The sequence below is a fragment of the Oncorhynchus kisutch genome, linkage group LG14 (assembly GCF_002021735.2).
Source record: "Oncorhynchus kisutch isolate 150728-3 linkage group LG14, Okis_V2, whole genome shotgun sequence".
Classification (NCBI taxonomy): domain Eukaryota; kingdom Metazoa; phylum Chordata; class Actinopteri; order Salmoniformes; family Salmonidae; genus Oncorhynchus; species Oncorhynchus kisutch.
In genome coordinates, this window is record NC_034187.2 from 24,239,954 (window position 1) to 24,258,436 (window position 18,483).

The window sequence follows — 18,483 nt, forward strand, 5'->3', positions numbered from 1 at the left end:
CTTTTTCTCAGTACAATGAATTATGCGAGATATGGTGGCAAATAATATTAAAACCATATCGAAGTCATGTGAACATGGTGTGTGGTCCTCCCACTACGACTTGGAAAAGCATGCACTTTATTAAGCTACAGCTGAAATAAGTTGTGAAAGTGCAGTGATCTTGATGCTCCATTCCAATAAATATTGAGGGTCTTATTCTGGTGACGTGATCGATGCTTGACTGCTGTTTCACAAATTAAAATATTCTCGCTCTTATCCACAACAATCTCATGTTGGCTAGAGCACATTTGGTATTTAATGCAACAGTTTGACAAAACTATCAGTAGAGTTAAATGCAATGGAAACATTTAAAATTTAGATTTTTATTCTGTACATGAAAACTTTAAAAAAGTACATTGTGTCATCAAGCACTATTTAAAAAAAATTCTGCAACAAGTTCATTTGGAGGAAACACCACTGGTGGGAAAAATGTGCATATTTTCTTCATGCTGATTCCACAATATTTGCATGAAAAAAGCTAGCATCTTCCAACACTTATGTGAACTGTAGGAAAACAGATTCTCATCCAATAGCCCTGACAACACTGCTAAGAACAAGTTTCTCTATACATTTCATAGGCCATGCTTTGAGAGGCACTTTTACTGGGGTTTGCTGCAGGTAGAAAATCCTAGGGGCAGACAAACACCACATACAGCAAACAGGTCTTAGGGAGAAATCAGATTTGTATTGATAATTTGAAAAGACCAACACTAGGCAACTACTGGGCATGCTCTAAGCACTGGACCATGACATCAATATGACATGAAGAGGCAGAGCTCTAATAGATCATTCACTTGTAAATATGTTTACCTATCAACACACAATTAGAGGGTAAGACGAGGGTTGCTATGATCCTGTGTTTGAGCAGACACTTTCTCCAGTATGTGTGCATTTGCTTAACATGTTTTTGTGATTTGTGTGTGTATAGAAAGCATATGGGGTTTCTAGTAGGGGTGTGTGTTAGTATTTAGCAGACAGCAGAGCTTCTTTCTCCAGCAGCAAGTCTCCATATCTCTGCTGAAGCTCCTTTTCTCTCTCCTGCTGTCTCTCCACATCCTCCCTTAGAGCCTAAAGAGAAAATGAAGTCCAATAAACACAGGCTGCAGTTTTTGTCAGCTGATTGTGTGTAGATATCTGGTGTTTGTGTGATATGGCAGGGTGTGTGAAAGTATGTGTACCTCTTGTCTGCGGGGTATCGCTGTGTCTTCTTGTTTCTTCAGCTCAGTGAAGGTGTGGAGCTCCGTAGCTGCCTGCTCAACCTGCTCCCACAGTTCACCATGCTGCTTCAGTAGACCTACAGCACGGGACTGGTACCCTCCTAGTAACACCTACACACATACAGACATATCACTGTTCCCACAGTTCACCATGCTGCTTCAGTAGACCTACAGCACGGGACTGGTACCCTCCTAGTAACACCTACACACATCACTGCTCCCACAGTTCACCATGCTGCTTCAGTAGACCTACAGCACGGGACTGGTACCCTCCTAGTAACACCTACAGACATATCACTGCTCCCACAGTTCACCATGCTGCTTCAGTAGGCCTTACAGCACAGCAATGGTACCGTCTAGAAACAGTTTGAGAGACATACAGAAAGAGTATAGGTAAGTATTTAGTCACCTTGAGACGACGCTCCAGACGAGCAGCGCGACGGGCCTCACACGTCATGTGGCCTCGGTTGATCTAGGAATACACACATCATAAACATGTGGTATACATCATGAGTTACCTACGGCCCAGCAGCTTCTAGTGTAAAAAGGACATGATAGCGTGTGTATGTGGTCTCACCTCTAGTTTCTTCTCCAGGGAGTCTATGCGGTCCTTCTTGGAGGCCAGGTTGGCCCTGGTGTAGCGGCTCTGGGCGGAGAGGTACAGCACCTGGCCGTAACACTCCTCCCACACCTGGCTGTAGGCCTCCATGGACAGGTCCCCGTGACCCATACCTGCCCTCACCACCTCCATCTCCTGGCTCAGCAACTCACTGGCCTGAGGGGAGAAGTCACACACACAATAGTAATATTTACGCATCTCACACAAATGTCCACATTGCGTGGACAAAGTTACTCTACTCTGTAGGGATTTTTAGTTTTTAAACGTGTATCTGGATAGTCGAAAGGTCAATGCAATCCAGGGACCTTGGGATGTCCCTACCCTAAACCCAACCATAAATAACCCTTACCATTTTAAATTTCAACTTCAATGGGGTAGGGACGGTCTCTAGGATCCCAGATAGCATGGACCATAGTGGAAATCCTATTCATTTTTACACTCTTGACCAATCAAAATGACCAAAAATGCACATGGCAGAGGTAAAATGCAGACTGCTTTTCTCTGTAGTTTTGGCGAACAGCAACAGTGAAAGAAAATTATGATTTTAGAACTGATTCTGATCCAACACTGTTTTCTGGTGAATATTTTACATTGATCTCAGGTCTTGTAACTCTACCTACATGTACATATTACCTCAACTAACCGGTGCTCCCGCACATTGACTCTGTACCGGTAACCCCATGTATATAGTTTGTTATTTTACTGCTGCTCTTTAATTACTTGTTACTTTTATTTCTTATCTGTATTTTTTAAAACTGCATTGTTGGTTAGGGACTTGTAAGTAAGCATTTCACTGTAAGGTCTACAACTGTTGTATTCAGCGCATGTGACTAATCAAATTTGATTTGTAGAAACTCCATTATGTTGACGCCTGTAATTGCCATTTGAAGTGGGAAAAACAGCATACTGATGTCTGGGCAGACTGGAGGGCCAAATGGGCAGCTGTAACTCAATGCACCATTATAAAAACTACATAGATAACAAAAATATAAAAACAACATGTAAAGTGTTGGTCCAATGTTTTATGAGCTGAAATTAAACATCCCAGAAATGTTCCATATGCACAAAAAGCGTTATTTCTCTCAAATTTGGTGCATACCAGATACTGACCGGTTTTCTGAGTCACACCCCTACCTTTTTTCCCCTTAAGGTATCTGTGACTAACAGATGCATATCTGTATTCCCAGTCATGTGAAATCCAGAGTCGGGGCCAAATGTATGTTTTTCAATTGACCGATTTCCTTATATGAACTGTAACCCAGTATAATCTTTGAAATTGTTGCGTGTTTATATTTTTGTTCAGTATACATTCAAAAGTTAGTGGTTTCATTATATTAAGAATTTCAAATGTCATGGTATATCCTTGTAGGTAACAATATCACAAGGATAATTTAAAATGTAATTTAGACAAAGCTTTTTCATTGTTTTAAAAAGGCCTAAAAAAGAAATCTGAAAATGAACTCAAGTAAGCCAATACTAACATCCGTTCGGATATTGGATTAACCGTACCCATCCCTAACACTCCATCTAGACAGTGTCCAGCTTTCCTATTTTTTTAGACAGTTTTCCTATTCATTTTTAGGATTGAGGCATACTAAAACACAGCAGATGGAGACCATGACATTGCAGGGGAAACAGGTTGGGAAACACTGATCTACATTAAATCTTGGGAAACAATGGCTAGTAGGAGTGTGTGTGTGTGTGTTTTACATGTGCCAGCTCCTCATTGCTGATTGGCTTGTAGGGGTGTCTGTCCAGGTGAGCGATGTGTTCTGCGTTGTTGGAGGTGGAGGCAGGCCCTCGTTGTTTGCTGCGCTGTGGTTGGATAAACAAAGTACTTTAGTTCTGCTCCAAACGCAGCCCTGTGTGTGTTTATGTATGTGTATACACCTACCTGTTGGTTGGCTGGTGGGTGGTGTAGACAGTCAAAGTGCAGCATAGTGATCATCTCCTTCTTGATAATCTCCTCAGCCTGCTGCAGTTCTGACAGAGGATCTGTTCCCAACGGACGCAGGATAGACTCATTCACCTACACAATTTTGCATTAGTTTTGTCACTAATGCTGTAGCCGGGAAGGGGAGGTGATGCAGCACTTGAACTCTTGTGTGTGAGAGAGTCACAGTGTGTGCTTACCTCTGATGGTCTGGGTAGAATCCTCTGTACAGCAGTGTGTCTCAGCTTCAGCTCTTTCTCCTGCTCTGCATCCCGGGCAGCCTGAAACACACACACAGTTACAAAAGGGGATAGTCAAGAGTAGAGCTTTATGTGAGTTGTATGCATGTGGGTCTGTGTGACTGAGTGTTACCTGATTGCGTAGCTCTATCTCTGAGGCGTCCTCCATGTATCCCGTCTCCGTCTCCATTTCCTCCAGTTCAGTCTCTGCATTTTCTGGTAGAACGATCTCAAAGTCGTTCTTGGGGATCGGCAGCGACATCAGACCCAGCTTCAGCTGCTCCCTCGACTCTCGTTGCTACGCACATACACACAAAATAAAAGTTACACACACAGAAAATAAAGTTAAACACACAAAAACTAATTCCAAACAGTAGCCATTTCAATAGTAGTTTGTGTTACCAGATGTCTAGCGTAGGCAGGGTCTGCTAGTTGTTCCTCACTATTGATGTTGAGTTTGTCTCGTAGAGGGGTGCGCCCAGGGGTTACTCCAGGGGTCACAGTACCCGGTCCTTTAGGGGTTAACGCTCCCTGGGGGGTCATACTGCCCTCAGACCCTGGACCCGGGGTTCTACAACAGCAATAGTGTGTGTCACTAGTCAGTACAGAATTAGGTGTGTGGGAGAATGGCTTGCATGTTAATTTATTGTACTAGGTAAATTGACTGAGAACACATTCTCATTTACAGCAACAACCTGGGGAATAGTTACAGGGGAGAGAAGGGGGGATGAATGAACCAATTGGAGGCTGGGGATGATTAGGTGGCCATGAAGATATGAGGGCTAGATTGGGAATTTAGCCAGGACACCAGGGTTAACAACCCGACTCTTGTGATAAGTGCCATGGAATCTTTAGTGACCACAGGGACTCAGGACACGCGTTTAACGTCCCATCCAAAAGACGGCACCCTACACAAGGCAATGTCCCATATCACTGCCCTGGAGCATTGAGATATTTTTTTTAGACCAGAGGAAAGAGTGCCTCCTACTGGCCCTCCAACATCCAGGGACCGACCAGGACCAACCCTGCTTAGCTTCAGAGGCAAGCCACCAGTGGGATGCAAGGTGGTATGCGGCTGGCGTGTGTGTGAATGGCGTGCGTGTGTACCTGAAAGGTGTGGTCAGTACAGTATTCGGTGTCTGTACTGCCTGTCTTTGGGGTGTGACTCCAGAGAAGTCACTCTGGTGGAGAGGAGTGTTCAGACCTCCTTTCAGAGGAGTGTCTACGTTAGTTAGAGCCATCAGGTTCTGGGCCTCCTGGAGAGAGAGAGATGTTGTCAGAGGTATTGTATTGGCATTCATTTTGTTATAATTTTCCTTGTATGGTAATATGTACCGTGGACAGCTTTCCTCATATACCCTGAGACAAAGAAAAAGGGAGAGTGACTGGGTGTACCTGTAGTATCTTGTCCTGCGCGGCAGGGGTCTTGGGGGTGCGTAGCCCAGTTGTCATGGCGCTGTTGGAAAGACTGTATTCTGACAGTAAGGCTGAGGAGGCGGAGTTAGTGATCCCAGATTCCTCAGCGGTCTGACGAGCCACTTCACTGGCCTGACCCAGCTTAACCACCTCCTCCAGCTCCGCATCAGAGATCTACACACGCCAGACAACATCAGACACGCAGTCAAACTTCCCTGGCCTGACAAAACTTCCCTACTTCCCGTAGCTATGCATCAGAGATGCGCACACACACAGTCATAGCGTTGTTACCTGTGGTGCAGGCAGCACCAATTTGCTGCGTTTCTTGGTGAACTCCGCTACTCCGCTGGTCTGGAGGATGGCTGACGGAAGATCACTTTCCTTCTTCTTCTTGATCTTCTGTCTATCCCTCTTCCTCTCCCTCTCCTCCTTCTCACTGAGGACACACAAAGTCAGGCACACGCAGCTCTCTCCTCCTCACATTCAAACTGTCAAATTATCCCATCTATAAATGGCCCAATCAGATCATACTAGTGGCATTCGACAAGTTGGGTGTGTGTGTGTGTGTGTGTGACTGACTTGCGTAGCTCTCCATCCAGGTGTTGTTGTCTCAGGCGTTTGAAGTTTGGTTCCAGACCTTCATAGAGCTCCATGCTGGTGTCATAGAAACCCTAGAATCATAATATATTAACACTTAGCCCCAATAATACACACGTCACACACACGATGTATGTGTGTGTAATGTGTTACCTGAGAAGGTTTCTTCTCAAAGGGAATCTCAGCATTGTAGTCCACTCCTCTCTTCTTCTTCCTCTTCTTCTGAGCGTCGATGCCTGCTGCCCTCAACTCCCTGCGCTTCTGTAGAGCAGCCAGTCGTCTGGGAGTGAGGAGAAAGAGAGGGCGTGTATGTTTGTCAGGGTTGAACGTTTTCTTGATTTGGTGGTAGGCATTGAGGGGATTCGATTAAGATGGACCGGGTTGCAACGGGCTATGAACGTGCAAAACTGGTGATGGACACACACCCTGCTCAAATTGAACAGCAATCTGCGCCACTCGGTCCTGTTGTCAACAAGGCAGAATGATGCATCGTTCAGAAACATATCTCTATTCCATCAAATAAAAGTTTGAATTTTCAAACTAGTTTTCATTGGGAAGGCAAAATAGTTTTATCAATAATAATAATAATAATAATAAATAAATCACTTTTGCATGTGAAAACAGAATCCTACTCATTACTTTACGTGCTTAACCTACATCACTTTTGTTTTGAGACAACGCTGCCGTCAGCCAGAACAGGGCGCCTGGAGGCAGCCCAGTTCCAAAATGAATGCAATCACTTTTCACCCGGTACAAACTACACCCACTAGGCACCAGGCCAGCTTAATCGAGTACCCTCACTATGAGAGCAAACTCAGAAATGTCTGGTCTGAAATTTATGCTGAACGTTATACAGTTCACAAATCCTGCATTTGTTGTATTTACATGACACAGCTCTTATTTGAAACACAAATTCGTGCTGGTGTGTAAAAGGTGTGCCTGTATATACCTGGCCTCCTCCAGCTGTTTCTCTCTGGCCTTCCTCTTGGCTTTCTTCCCCTGAGTGTTGGCCAGACGAGCTCTGGCCTCAGACAGCATCTCCAGCTCATCTATACATACACAAACAGACAGACAGAGTCAGGAATAGCTGGTTTGGTCTTATTTATTTAATTTGAATAAACCATGAAAGTTGACTGAACAGCAACAAGCCGAAGAAGCATTGCACCAATTCTTCCTTTGGCCGCCTCTCCTTCCAGTTCTCTGCTGCCAATGACTGGAACGAACTGCACAAATCTCTGAAGCTGGAGACTCCTGCCTACCGCCCTCACTAGCTTTAGGCACCAGCTGTCAGAGCAGCTCACAGATCACTGCACCTGTACATAGCTCATCTGTAAATAGCCCATCCAATCTACCTCATCCCCATACTGTATTTATTTATCTTGCTCCTTTGCACCCCAGTATCCCAACTTGCACATTTATCTTCTGCACATCCTACCATTCCAGTGTTTAATTGCTATATTGTAATTACTTGGCCACCATGGCCTATTTATTGCCTTACCTCTCTTATCCTACCTCATTTGCACATGCTGTATATCATTTTTCTACTGTATTATTGATTGTATGTTTGTTTGTCCCATGTGTAACTCTGTGTTGTTGTATGTGTCAAACTGCATTGCTTTATCTTGGCCAGGTCGCAGTTGCAAATGAGAACTTGTTCTCAACTAGCCTACCTGGTTAAATAAAAAATAAATAAATAAATGTACCTTCGTCCATGTCCACAGGGTCAGGCCTAGCGGGTTTGGTTTCAGGGTTGGGGTCGATCTCTCCAGGCTTCAGTTTCCTGGGATCATCAGCTGTATCCTCCTCATTGTCCCTCTGGGCTGCTTTGTCTCTATACACACACACACCAAGAAAATGCATAAGAACATGGATGCCAAGAGGTCTTCTCTGAACACAGAGAGAAAGTGTTTTTGCGTGGGTCTTACAGTAGAAACTCGTAGTGCTCCAGACACTGGGCAGCGGTGCGTCCTATGATAGGAGCAATGGTCCTCCACTGGGTGGGCATAAGCTTGGCCAGATGGAGCAGCTTCTCCTCTTCTTCTCTGGACCACTCGGTTTTCTTAATGCTGGGATCCAGCCACTCATACCTACACACAAAAACAGCACAATAGATACAAACAGAACTGTATCCACACACACTCACAAAAACCACTCAGTCTCCTTTGGGGCTCAGCTTATCATGCATGCCACACACACCGGGTTTAACGTGACACACACACACACACCAGCGGGCCTTGCACTGTTTGGCAGACTTGCGGTGCAGCAGGGAGGCAATACGAGACCACTGGTTCTTCCCATATTTCATCACCGCTGCCTTCAGTATTTCATCCTGGGAGAAAGAGGAAGGATGTAATATTTTATTGATTAATTAATTGTTCACTGATCCCCGAGGAAAATTCAGTTTCAACTGCAGACAACTATAATTTAAAGACGGCGGTAACTAGTAGATATGACTAGTTAACTAATGTCAACTAGCTAACGTTGCATTGAAGTTCAGCTAGTGAGCTATTACGACTAACGTTAATGTGGTTAGCTAACTAGCCAGCTAATGTTAGCTAAAGTGATGCAGTGTCGAGTAGCTAATTCAGTGAATACATTTACATGGTAGTTCATTAACCTGGAGTTGACTTAGTTAACTAAAAATGTTGTATATTAGTTGGAAGCTAGTTAACAGCAGACGTAAGTTACTAGCGTTAGCTACGCCAATTTACCTCGGTGTTTCGCCATACACCCCCCTTGATCATGATACGCGGCATCTTGGCTGTTGTGTTGCTACCCTTCAGGTAGTAACTATAAATAAATAACCAAATACCACAATATAAAACAATAATACGAAAAGTTGGACATAAAATTGAACAACGATTTAAGAACGTGTGTTATCAACATCCACAAAAAAAAGAATCAATATGGCGGCCACCGGAAGTACGCAAAGTATAGTCAAAGATTTTTACAACTTAACCAAGATAGACCATAGCCCGTTGTTTCACATGCAAACAAATTATTAATTATTAATAAATCAGGTCAGGCAAGCCAATTAAGAACAAATTCTTATTTACAATGACGACCTACCAAAAGAGGGACGGGTGCTGGGGTTAAAAATTAAAATACAGGACAAAACACATCATGACAAGAGACACCACAACACAACATAAAGAGAGACCTAAGACAACAACATAGCATGGCAGCAACACATGACAACACAGCATAGTAGCAACACCACATGACAATAACATGGTAGCACAATAACATGGTACAAACATTATTTGGCACAGACAACAGCACAAAGGCAAGAAGGTAGAGACTACAAAACAGTTGAAGTCAGAAGTTTACACACACTTAGATTGGAGTCATTAAAACTCGTTTTTCAACCACTGCACAAATTTCTTGTTAACAAACTATAGTTTTGGCTAGTCGGTTAGGACATCTACTTTGTGCATGACAAGTAATTTTTCCAACAATTGTTTACAGTTATTTCACTTATATTTCACTGTATCACAATTCCAGTGGGTCAGAAGTGTACATAGACTAGGTTGACTGTGCCTTTGAACAGCTTGGAAAATTCCAGAAAATTATGTCATGGCAATAGAAGCATCTGATAGGCTAATTGACATCATTTGAGTCAATTGGAGGTGTACCTGAGGATGTGTTTCAAGGCTTAACTTCAAGGCCTAACTCAAGGCCAAACTCAGTGCCTCTTTGCTTGACATCATTGGAAAATCAAAAGAAATCAGCAAAGTCCTCAGAAAATAATTGTAGACCTCCACAAGTCTGGTTCATCCTTGGGAGCAATTTCCAAATGCCTGAAGGTATCATGTTTATCTGTACAAACAATAGTACACAAGTATAAACACCATGGGACCGGGACCACGCAGCCATCATACCACTCAGGAAAGAGGCGCGTTCTGTCTCCTCGAGATGAAAGTACCGTGGTGTGAAAAGTGCAACACAATCCCAGAACAACAGCAAAGGACCTTGTGAAGATGCTGGAGGAAACAGGTGCAAAAGTATCTATATCCACAGTAAAACGAGTCCTATATCGACATAATCTGAAAGACCGCTTAGCAAGGAAGAAGCCACTGCTCCAAACGCGTATTGAAATAGCCAGACTAGTTTGCAACTGTACATGGGGACAAAGATTGTACTTTTTGGATTAATGTCCTCTGGTCTGATGAAACAAATAGAACTCTTTGGCCATAATTACCATCGTTATGTTTGGAGGAAAAAGGGGGAGGCTTGCAAGCTGATGAACACCATCCCAACCGTGAAGCACGGGGGAGGCAGCATCATGTTGTGGGGTTGCTTTGCTGCAGGAGGGACTGGTGCACTTCACAAAATTGATGGCATCATGAGGGAGGAAAGGTATGTGGATATATTGAAGCAACATCTCAAGACATCAGTCAGGAAGTTAAAGCTTGGTTGCAAATGGGTCTTCCAAATGGACATTGACCCCAAGCATACTTCCAAAGTTGTGGCAAAATGGCTTAAGGACAACAAAGTCAAGGTATTGCAGTGGCCATCACAAAGCCCTGACCTCAATCCTATAGAAAATTTGTGGGCAGAAGTGAAAAAGCGTGTGTGAGCAAGGAGGCCTACAAACCTGACTCAGTTACACCAGCTCTGTCAGGAGTAATGGGCCAAAATTCACCCAATTTATTGTGGGATGTTTGTGGAAGGCTACCTGAAACATTTGACCCAAGTTAAACAATTTAAAGGCAATGCTACCAAATACTAATTGAGTGTATGTAAACTTCTGACCCACTGGGAATGTGATGAAAGAAATAAAAAAAGAAATAAATCACTCTCTACTCTTATTGTGACATTTCACATTCTTAAAATAAAGTGATGATCCTACCTGACCTAAGACAGGGAATTTTTACTAGGATTAAATGCCAGGAATTGTGAAAAACTGAGTTTGAATGTATTTGGCTGAGGTATATGTAAACTTCCGACCTCAGCTGTACATCACATGAAGCAGCCACAAAGGTCAGTAAGAGTGTCCATGATTTAGTCTTTGAATGAAGAGGTGGAGATAAAACTGTCCAGTTTTAGTGTTTTTTTGCAGCTTGTTCCAGTCGCAGCGAAATGAAAAGAGTGACCCAGGGATGTGTGTGCTTTGGGGACCTTTAACAGAATGTGACTGGCAGAACGAGTGTTGTAACCATTTATTATTCTTATCTCTTACTTTTCTTTTTTGGTATTGTCTTAAAACTGCATTTTTGGTTAAGGGCTTTTTAATTAAGCATTTCACTGTAAGGTCTTCTACATTTGCTGTATTCGGTGCATGTGACAAATACAATTTGATTTGTATGTGGAGGATGAGGGCTGCAGTATGTATCTCAGATAGGGGGGAGTGAGGCCTAGGAGGGTTTTATAAATAAGCATCAACTAGAAGGTCTTGCAACAGGTATACAAAGATGACCTGTTTACAGAGGAGTATAGAGTGCAGTGATGTGCCCTATAAGGAGCATTGGTAGCAAATCTGATGGCCGAATGGTAAATGGACTCCCGAGTGGTGCAGCGGTCTAAGGCACTGCATCTCAGTGCTCTAGATGTCACTACAGACCCTGATTCGATTCCAGGCTGAATCACAACCGGATGTGATTGGGAGTCCCATAGTGCAGCGCACAATTGGCCCAGCGTCATCCGGGTTAGGCCATCGTTGCATTTCACTACACTAGCAATAACATCTGCTAACCATGTATTTGAGACCAATAAAACTTGACTTGCCTAGTTAAAAAGGTTACATTTAAAAATAAATCTTTAAAAAAAGTAAAGAACATCTAGCCAGAGCACCCTTACCTGCCGATCTATAAATAGTCATAGTGGGCAGAGTCAAGCACGAGATAGCAAGATCCTATTGGCGCATTCTAGCAGACATATTTCCATAGAGATGGCTACTCTGAAGTGCGCATTAACTCAATTTGACTTTCTATTGTCACAAATAGAACAATAAATACACAGAACAAGGAGACAGATATTTCACTGGATGTATAAATGTGAAGCATCCAGTTGGCACACTCGCAAATGCTTTACAATGTATTTCTTTGTAGGCTATAAGCCTTGATATAATTAAGCAATAAGGCAGGAGGGGGTGTGGTGTATGGCCAATATACCACGGCTAAGGGCTGTTCTTAGGCACAAGGCATTGCCTGGACATAGCCCTTAGCCGTGGTATATTGGCCATATATCACAAACCCCTGAGGTACCTTATTGCTATTATAAACTGGTTACCAACGTAATTAGAGCAGTAAAAATACATTTATACATATACCATAAAATACAAAATACATATACCACAGCTGTCAGTCAGTCAGCATTCAGGGCTTGAACCACCCAGTTTAAAATTGAAATAATATAACCAAAATAAATGTAATTTGGCTCCCTGTCTGGCTCCTGACCTATTTAGTGTTTATTTGCTGTTTAATATGACATTTAGCTTATTTAAAATGACCACTTCATACATTCCCCTTTTCATGTTTATTAAAATACTTAATTCAAATCCCATGGTTTGGTTTGAATAATTCAAAACCAAAACGTAGGTCAAGGTAGTCACAAAAATAGATGGGTGTTGGTTAAATTGGGGGTTTTCAATTCATTTGGAACGGCCGTTTTTTTCCCCTGTGAGTGCGGAGCGGTTTTTAACAGAGCGTTTGGAAAGGACATGGGAGCGCAGTGCTCCATGAGCGGGATTTCCGACAGCTCAACTCCGCTCACATACTCTGTAACCAACTATAGACAATTTATACACATTCATCATTACTACCAACACACCAAGGGTGAGTTAGCTATATCGACAATTATATTTTTAGTAACAGAATGTTTTCCATACAAGGGTAGAATAGATGGATACTATATTGAGTTATTCTTATTTGCTAACGTTAGTCAAAACTAGAGTCAAAAGACAAACACGTTTACTCTGCTGAAGGTAACTTACGTCACCATTTTAGCAGTGACTACCAGGACTGTAAATTAGCTAACGTAGGTTATTTACTTATTCCAGATAACATCACGTTACTTCTAATCAAGAATATTCCTGTTTTGTTGTGAAGGTATCACATCACTTCTCAGCTGTCGTCTAAAATCCGTTCATCCTGAAAATCCTTCTAATCTTTGGTCACCATAAACATAATTCTTGATAGCCGCAGACCACAGGCAGCATCTGGATAAAACCCTGGTAGGTAGAATGGTGAAAAATAACTCAATTTCGCGCTTGTTTGTAAGTAACACCGTGAGACAGAACACCACACGGGCATGATGACAAACGTTAGTGGAAAAACAAACGTTTTTAAAAAAGTGCAAGAAAACATTTCTCAGATTACTATGTGTTGGTCGTTTGAAGTAAACAATACCATGAACCAAATTCATGGGCAAGTCCCATCTACCTACTGGAGTGGTTTCTGCATTCGCTGTGAATGCTGGCCTTTGTGGTTCACTATGAGCAGACGAATACACAGGAAGTTGAACTGGCCAGATAGGACCGTTGGCCAGATAGGACCTTGTGCAGGTTGGAAACAGATGGTGGACAACGGGCCAAACTTGCCAAGTTTGGGCGGCAGACATGAAGGAAAGAACATAAACTGTTACCAACTTAAATGTAAATACTTATTGAAAATATCTGCAATCAGTCTTTAAACTGTCACCACAAATATTTATCTTGCATTTTGTATCTTAGGTTTCTGGCTGTAATGGGTGCCAAGGACCTGAAGTCGACAGTGTGGCAGATGCTACCTTGCATTCTGTCAAACAGTCTTGCCATCACCGCCGCCTGGGGAGGGGATGAGGCCTGTTTCAGGAACTTGTTTCTGATGACCATTCTTCACAGTAAGATTTTATATGAAATGTGTTACATTTGTTTTGTGTACTTAAGTAAATTCTTAAACGTGTTTAAGACCATGTGGGATTCAACTGTAACTCCATGTTCTTTCTTTGTGTATAGGAGCCATTCGGAAGAACCCTGCAACCCGGGATGCCACGGATGAAGGGGAGGTTTTGTCACGGCCGTTAAAAGAACTGGACCAAGGTGCAGCCTCCAGTTCCTCCCGTGGACGGCGATACTCCCCAGCCTACCACCATCCAGGAGCTCCTCCCATGTCCAGGAGTCCTCTTTACCACGCTGCTTGGTCCTTTGGTGGTGGAAGGTTTTGTCACGGCCGTTAAAAAAACTGGACCAAGGTGCAGCGTGGTGAGCGTACATTTTCTCTTTTATTCGGAATGACACCGACAAAATAATACGTGGGTTAACAAAGTTAACCTCCCACAAACACAGGTGGGAAAAAGGGTACCTAAGTATTGTTCCCAATCAGAGACAACGATAGACAGCTGTCCCTGATTGATTACCATACCCGGCCAAAACATAGAAATAGAAAATCATAGAAACACTAAACATAGAATGCCCACTCCAACTCACGCCCTGACCAAACCATAAGAGAGACATAAAAAGGATCTTTAAGGTCAGGGCGTGACAGATATACAGTATTTTGCACACATTTTATTTTACAGTAATTTTCCAAATGAACATGGCATCTAATGTACCTTGATTAATAAAAATCAATAAATATTTATAAAAATAAGTGGCGATAGGGAGAAGGCATGCCGCTGGCATTATGAAGAAGAAGAATCTTCTTGCCTTCCACTAGCAGCAGTAGTGTCGCCAGTCGGGAGAAGGGTGGGTCATGGGTGGGTGGGCTGTGTGAGGAAAATGGCACGTGAACGGCAGGAGCACAGCTGCCGCTTGACAGGCACCCTGTGAATGATGGGTAAAAAAAAGCTGTTGCACGGTGTGCGACCACTCTGAAGGGAAGCCAGCCTCCCGATTGCTCATTGCTAACTGTGTACTCACACGAATCCTCTCAGGATCCCTCCCCCTTGACCAATTTTCCTCAACTTTCTTCACTGCCTCAGCATACGACACCCTCTGCTTTACTCTAACCCTGGTAACCTCAACCTGCTTCTCTCACACCGGACATTTCGGATCTTCAGCCCCATGGGCATCCCTACAATTAGCACATACCGCTTCATTCCCCATTGCTACGCCTTCCTTTGTCTCATGCCCTTCTGCACACTTCTCACACCTAAGAACCTCCCTCCTACACACTGCTGCCACATGCCCATAAGCTTGGCACCTGTAAAAACAGCTCGTACAGGATGACTGACATATCCTAACGTCACTTTGTCTTCTGTTTCACCACTCACGCCACACTGTCTGCGCTGCACCAAACGACGAGTGTCACAAACACCAGGAATCTTTCCCTTCAGTTGGTCCACTTTCACATTTACCGTTACCCCAGTAATCACAAGTCACATCGCTTGTCCCAATTAGTTTGGCCCAAAGTGCCTGCTCCCTCTGACCAGCAGAAATACAAACAATCACAAGACTACTTCTGGTTACCTTCACCGATTCCACAGCACCAAACTCCTTTTTCACCCACCCTGAAACCACAAATGGATCAGCCAAAAGGCAGGGTCCACTTTCTCCAGAAATGTCACTCCTACTGTCACAGACTCATCTTTATCCTGACCATTGGTGCAAGTATCGGGCTCTGAGGACTTCACCGACCCTGCCTCCTCCAATAAATTGCCCTCATTAACTTCCATTTCTCCTCCAGACCTTGATATGGCTTACGGCTCACTCTGCTCCTACTTTCTAACATTCTTCTTCAACAAACCATCTCTCTTTTTTCCACAATTTTTCCCATACTCAAGCTCACCCTCTTCCTCCGTCTCTCTCTTTGACCTCCAAATGAATCATAGAGGGCAGAACAAGCAAGGAGTTGGGCAGAGCCAAGCACAAGGTAGTGAGATCCTATTGGCGCATTCTAGCATTTATTAGCATATTTCTGTTAGGGAACGCCTACTCTGTGAAGTGTGAGTGTGCATTCTAGAAAACGTAGTCCACTCGGTTTGTTACAGATTCTTGTTGTGGAAACAGAAAACTGTATGGTGATCAAATGTCTTATCGAAATTTGCAGAATGTCGGCCAAATTCTATCTCGCTCCATCTTCTCTCACTGCCGGACACTGGGCTTCCTCTCATCACAATATTTGGTAGTGAGTAGAAACGCCAATGCGATGCTTCACATTCATACATCTGGTTAAATATCTGACTCATTGTTCTATCTATGATTATACAGATGGTAGAGCTTCATACTGTATATAGTATATACTGTACAGTCATTGGCATAGAGTCACAGGATTACATGTGATTTATAGTCTGACATCTCAAAAAAAATACTCAGTTATATATTTATATTATTCTGATGTGGCTCATGGAATAGAATGCATTTTTATAATGTTGATTGTAACAATAGGAAACATTAAATGGTACAACACAGAAACTCAAGAGTTAAGTTGACATTCATGCAGTCTGTCACACCTCCTCCCACTCCCCCTCTCCAGCGCACAACGTCGCTGGTCTACTAACCACCGGTCCAGGCACCATCATTACGCACATCTGCTCCCCATCATTACCCACACCTGGACTTCATCACCTTGATTACTCTCCCTTAGCACTCAGTAGCCTCAGTCATCAGGCAGTATTGGTTTTGTTCACATTCAGCCCCCTAGCCTACCCAGCAGTCCGCCCAGGGAGGCGATGCCCGAATGTCCCTCCCGGACAAGTATGACAGGACTCCATCCAAATTCCGTGGCTACCTACTCCAGTGCTCCCTCTATTTCGCCCATCTCTCCTCGCCCTTCTCCTTTGGCCATCCTGCGGCAGAGCGTGAACCCATGGAGGTAGGGGCCAAACACCTCTCTTTTGCAGAGCGGTGTCGCCGGAGACATGGGACTGTGTTCCTATTATGGCCAGGAGGGGCACCAGCTTCAGCGGTGTCCGATGCATCCCAACCCAGGATGCACTGGGGCAGAGAGGCGGGCCAGTGATCACCTGTCTGTAATGAACACGAAGGGAGACAGAGCTGGTTTCAAGCGCAGGGCGCAGCAGGTGTTTATTGCAAAGTACCACAGGAGGAGGCAGGTAGCTGGGTCCAGGGGCAGGCAGAAGGTCATACACAGGGGTTCCAAAAGGGCAACAGTACAGGCAGGGTAAAAGCTAGTAACTTAGTCCGGGAGATCAGGCAATAGGTAGATAACAGGAAATCTGATAGGCTAAAGTATAGGCAAAAGGCGTTGTTATTGAGGCAGGCAAAATTGTTGGCCCCGTGTTTTGGGAAGTAGATGTGGACATCCGCCAGGCTTTGGAGAGGGAACCCACACCTGCTACCTGCCATCCTGAGTGCATCTACATCCCCACGGGTTACGAGACCGACTGTTGACCTGGGCGCACACATCTCTCGCCGCTGGACACCCAGGTATCACCCACACCATTCAATCCATCTCCGCAAAGTACTGGTGGCCCACCATGGCGCAGGACGTCGCCCACTATGTCAACTCCTGCTCCGTATGTGCCCAAACCAAATCTCCCCGGCATGCTCAAGCAGGGAACATCTTTCCCCTTCCTGTGCCTAGGCGGGCTTGGTCCCATTTGTCCATAGAATTCGTAACTGATCTCCCTCCGTCTGATGGATTCACCACTATTATGGTTGTTGTGGATAGATTATCTAAATCCTCCTGTTTTATCCCTCTCTCTTGTCTCCCTACCGCCCTCCAGGTTGCTGAGGCACTGTTCCAGTAGGTCTTCCAGCATTATGGCCCTCCGGAGGACATCGTCTCCGAACGTGGACCCAAATTTACGTCACGGGTCTGGAGAGCCTTCGTGGAGAAGCTGGGGCCACGGCCAGCCTCACATTCGGGTACTGGCCTTAGTCCAACTGGCAGGTGGAGAGGACCAACCAGGAGCTGGGGAGGTTCCTTAGGAGTCACTGCCAGGAGCGGCAGGTTTCCTTCACTGGGTGGAGTACGCCCAGAACTCCCTTCGTCACTCCTCCACCGGGCTGACTCCCTTCCAGTGCGTCCTGGGATATCAGCCAGCCCTGGCCTTGTGGACCCCGAGCCAGACCAAAGCCCCTGCGATGGACAAGTGGTTCCGGCATGCAAAGGAAGTTTGGAACGCTGCCCACGTGAGGCTCCAGCGCGCTGTCCGCTACCAGAAGGAGCAGGTGGATCGCCACCGCAATGAGGCTCCCATGTTCCATCCTGGTGATTGTGTCTGGCTCTACCAAGAACCTCTCGCTCCACCTGCCCTGCCGGAAGCTGAGCCCCCGGGTTTGTGGGGCCCTTCAAGGTCCTCCAGAGGGCCAACAAGGTAACATGTCTGTTACAACTCCCCACCAACTACCGGATCTCACCCTCTTTTCATGTTTCCCTCCTCAGGCTGGTGGTTCCTGGTCCCCTGGCTGATGCCATCCCCCGTGACACCCCTCCGCTTCCCCTGGACATCGATGGGACCCCCGCCTATGCCGTCTAGTCCCTACTGGACCCCTGATGTCATGGGGGTCGGCTTCAGCACCTGGTGGACTGGGAGGGG

The 18,483-nt window shown here is 44.7% G+C and overlaps 1 protein-coding gene across 2 annotated transcripts; it reads right to left on the bottom strand.

Moving 5' to 3' along the window:
- Positions 1-346: 346 nt before the first annotated feature.
- Positions 347-8,968, bottom strand: LOC109904140 (cell division cycle 5-like protein). Of its 2 annotated transcripts, none has more exons than XR_004202715.1 (19): positions 8,772-8,968; positions 8,286-8,389; positions 7,986-8,147; positions 7,764-7,891; positions 7,010-7,109; positions 6,214-6,340; positions 6,043-6,134; positions 5,755-5,899; positions 5,443-5,637; positions 5,155-5,303; positions 4,450-4,618; positions 4,181-4,345; positions 4,009-4,089; positions 3,770-3,904; positions 3,586-3,690; positions 1,834-2,031; positions 1,666-1,728; positions 1,218-1,539; positions 347-1,107 (listed from the first exon to the last, which is right to left on the bottom strand). XR_004202715.1 is itself a non-coding variant. In XM_020501319.2 (19 exons), the coding sequence occupies exons 1-19, from the start codon at positions 8,814-8,816 to the stop codon at positions 1,000-1,002; spliced, it is 2,421 nt and encodes an 806-aa protein (XP_020356908.1). In that variant the 5' UTR covers positions 8,817-8,968; the 3' UTR covers positions 347-999. The 2 variants fall into 2 exon arrangements, 1 of the variants encoding a protein (XP_020356908.1); XM_020501319.2 differs by having other exon boundaries at positions 1,218-1,367.
- Positions 8,969-18,483: the final 9,515 nt, after the last annotated feature.

Coding starts and splice junctions, on each gene's coding strand:
- LOC109904140 (XM_020501319.2), bottom strand. CDS start 8,816: ATGCCGCGTATCATGATCAAGGGGGGTGTATGGCGAAACACCGAG. Junction 8,148..8,285: donor AAACAGTGCAAGGCCCGCTG/GTGTGTGTGTGT, acceptor TTTTGTGTGTAG/GTATGAGTGGCTGGATCCCA. Junction 4,346..4,449: donor CTGCCTACGCTAGACATCTG/GTAACACAAACT, acceptor GTATGTGCGTAG/CAACGAGAGTCGAGGGAGCA.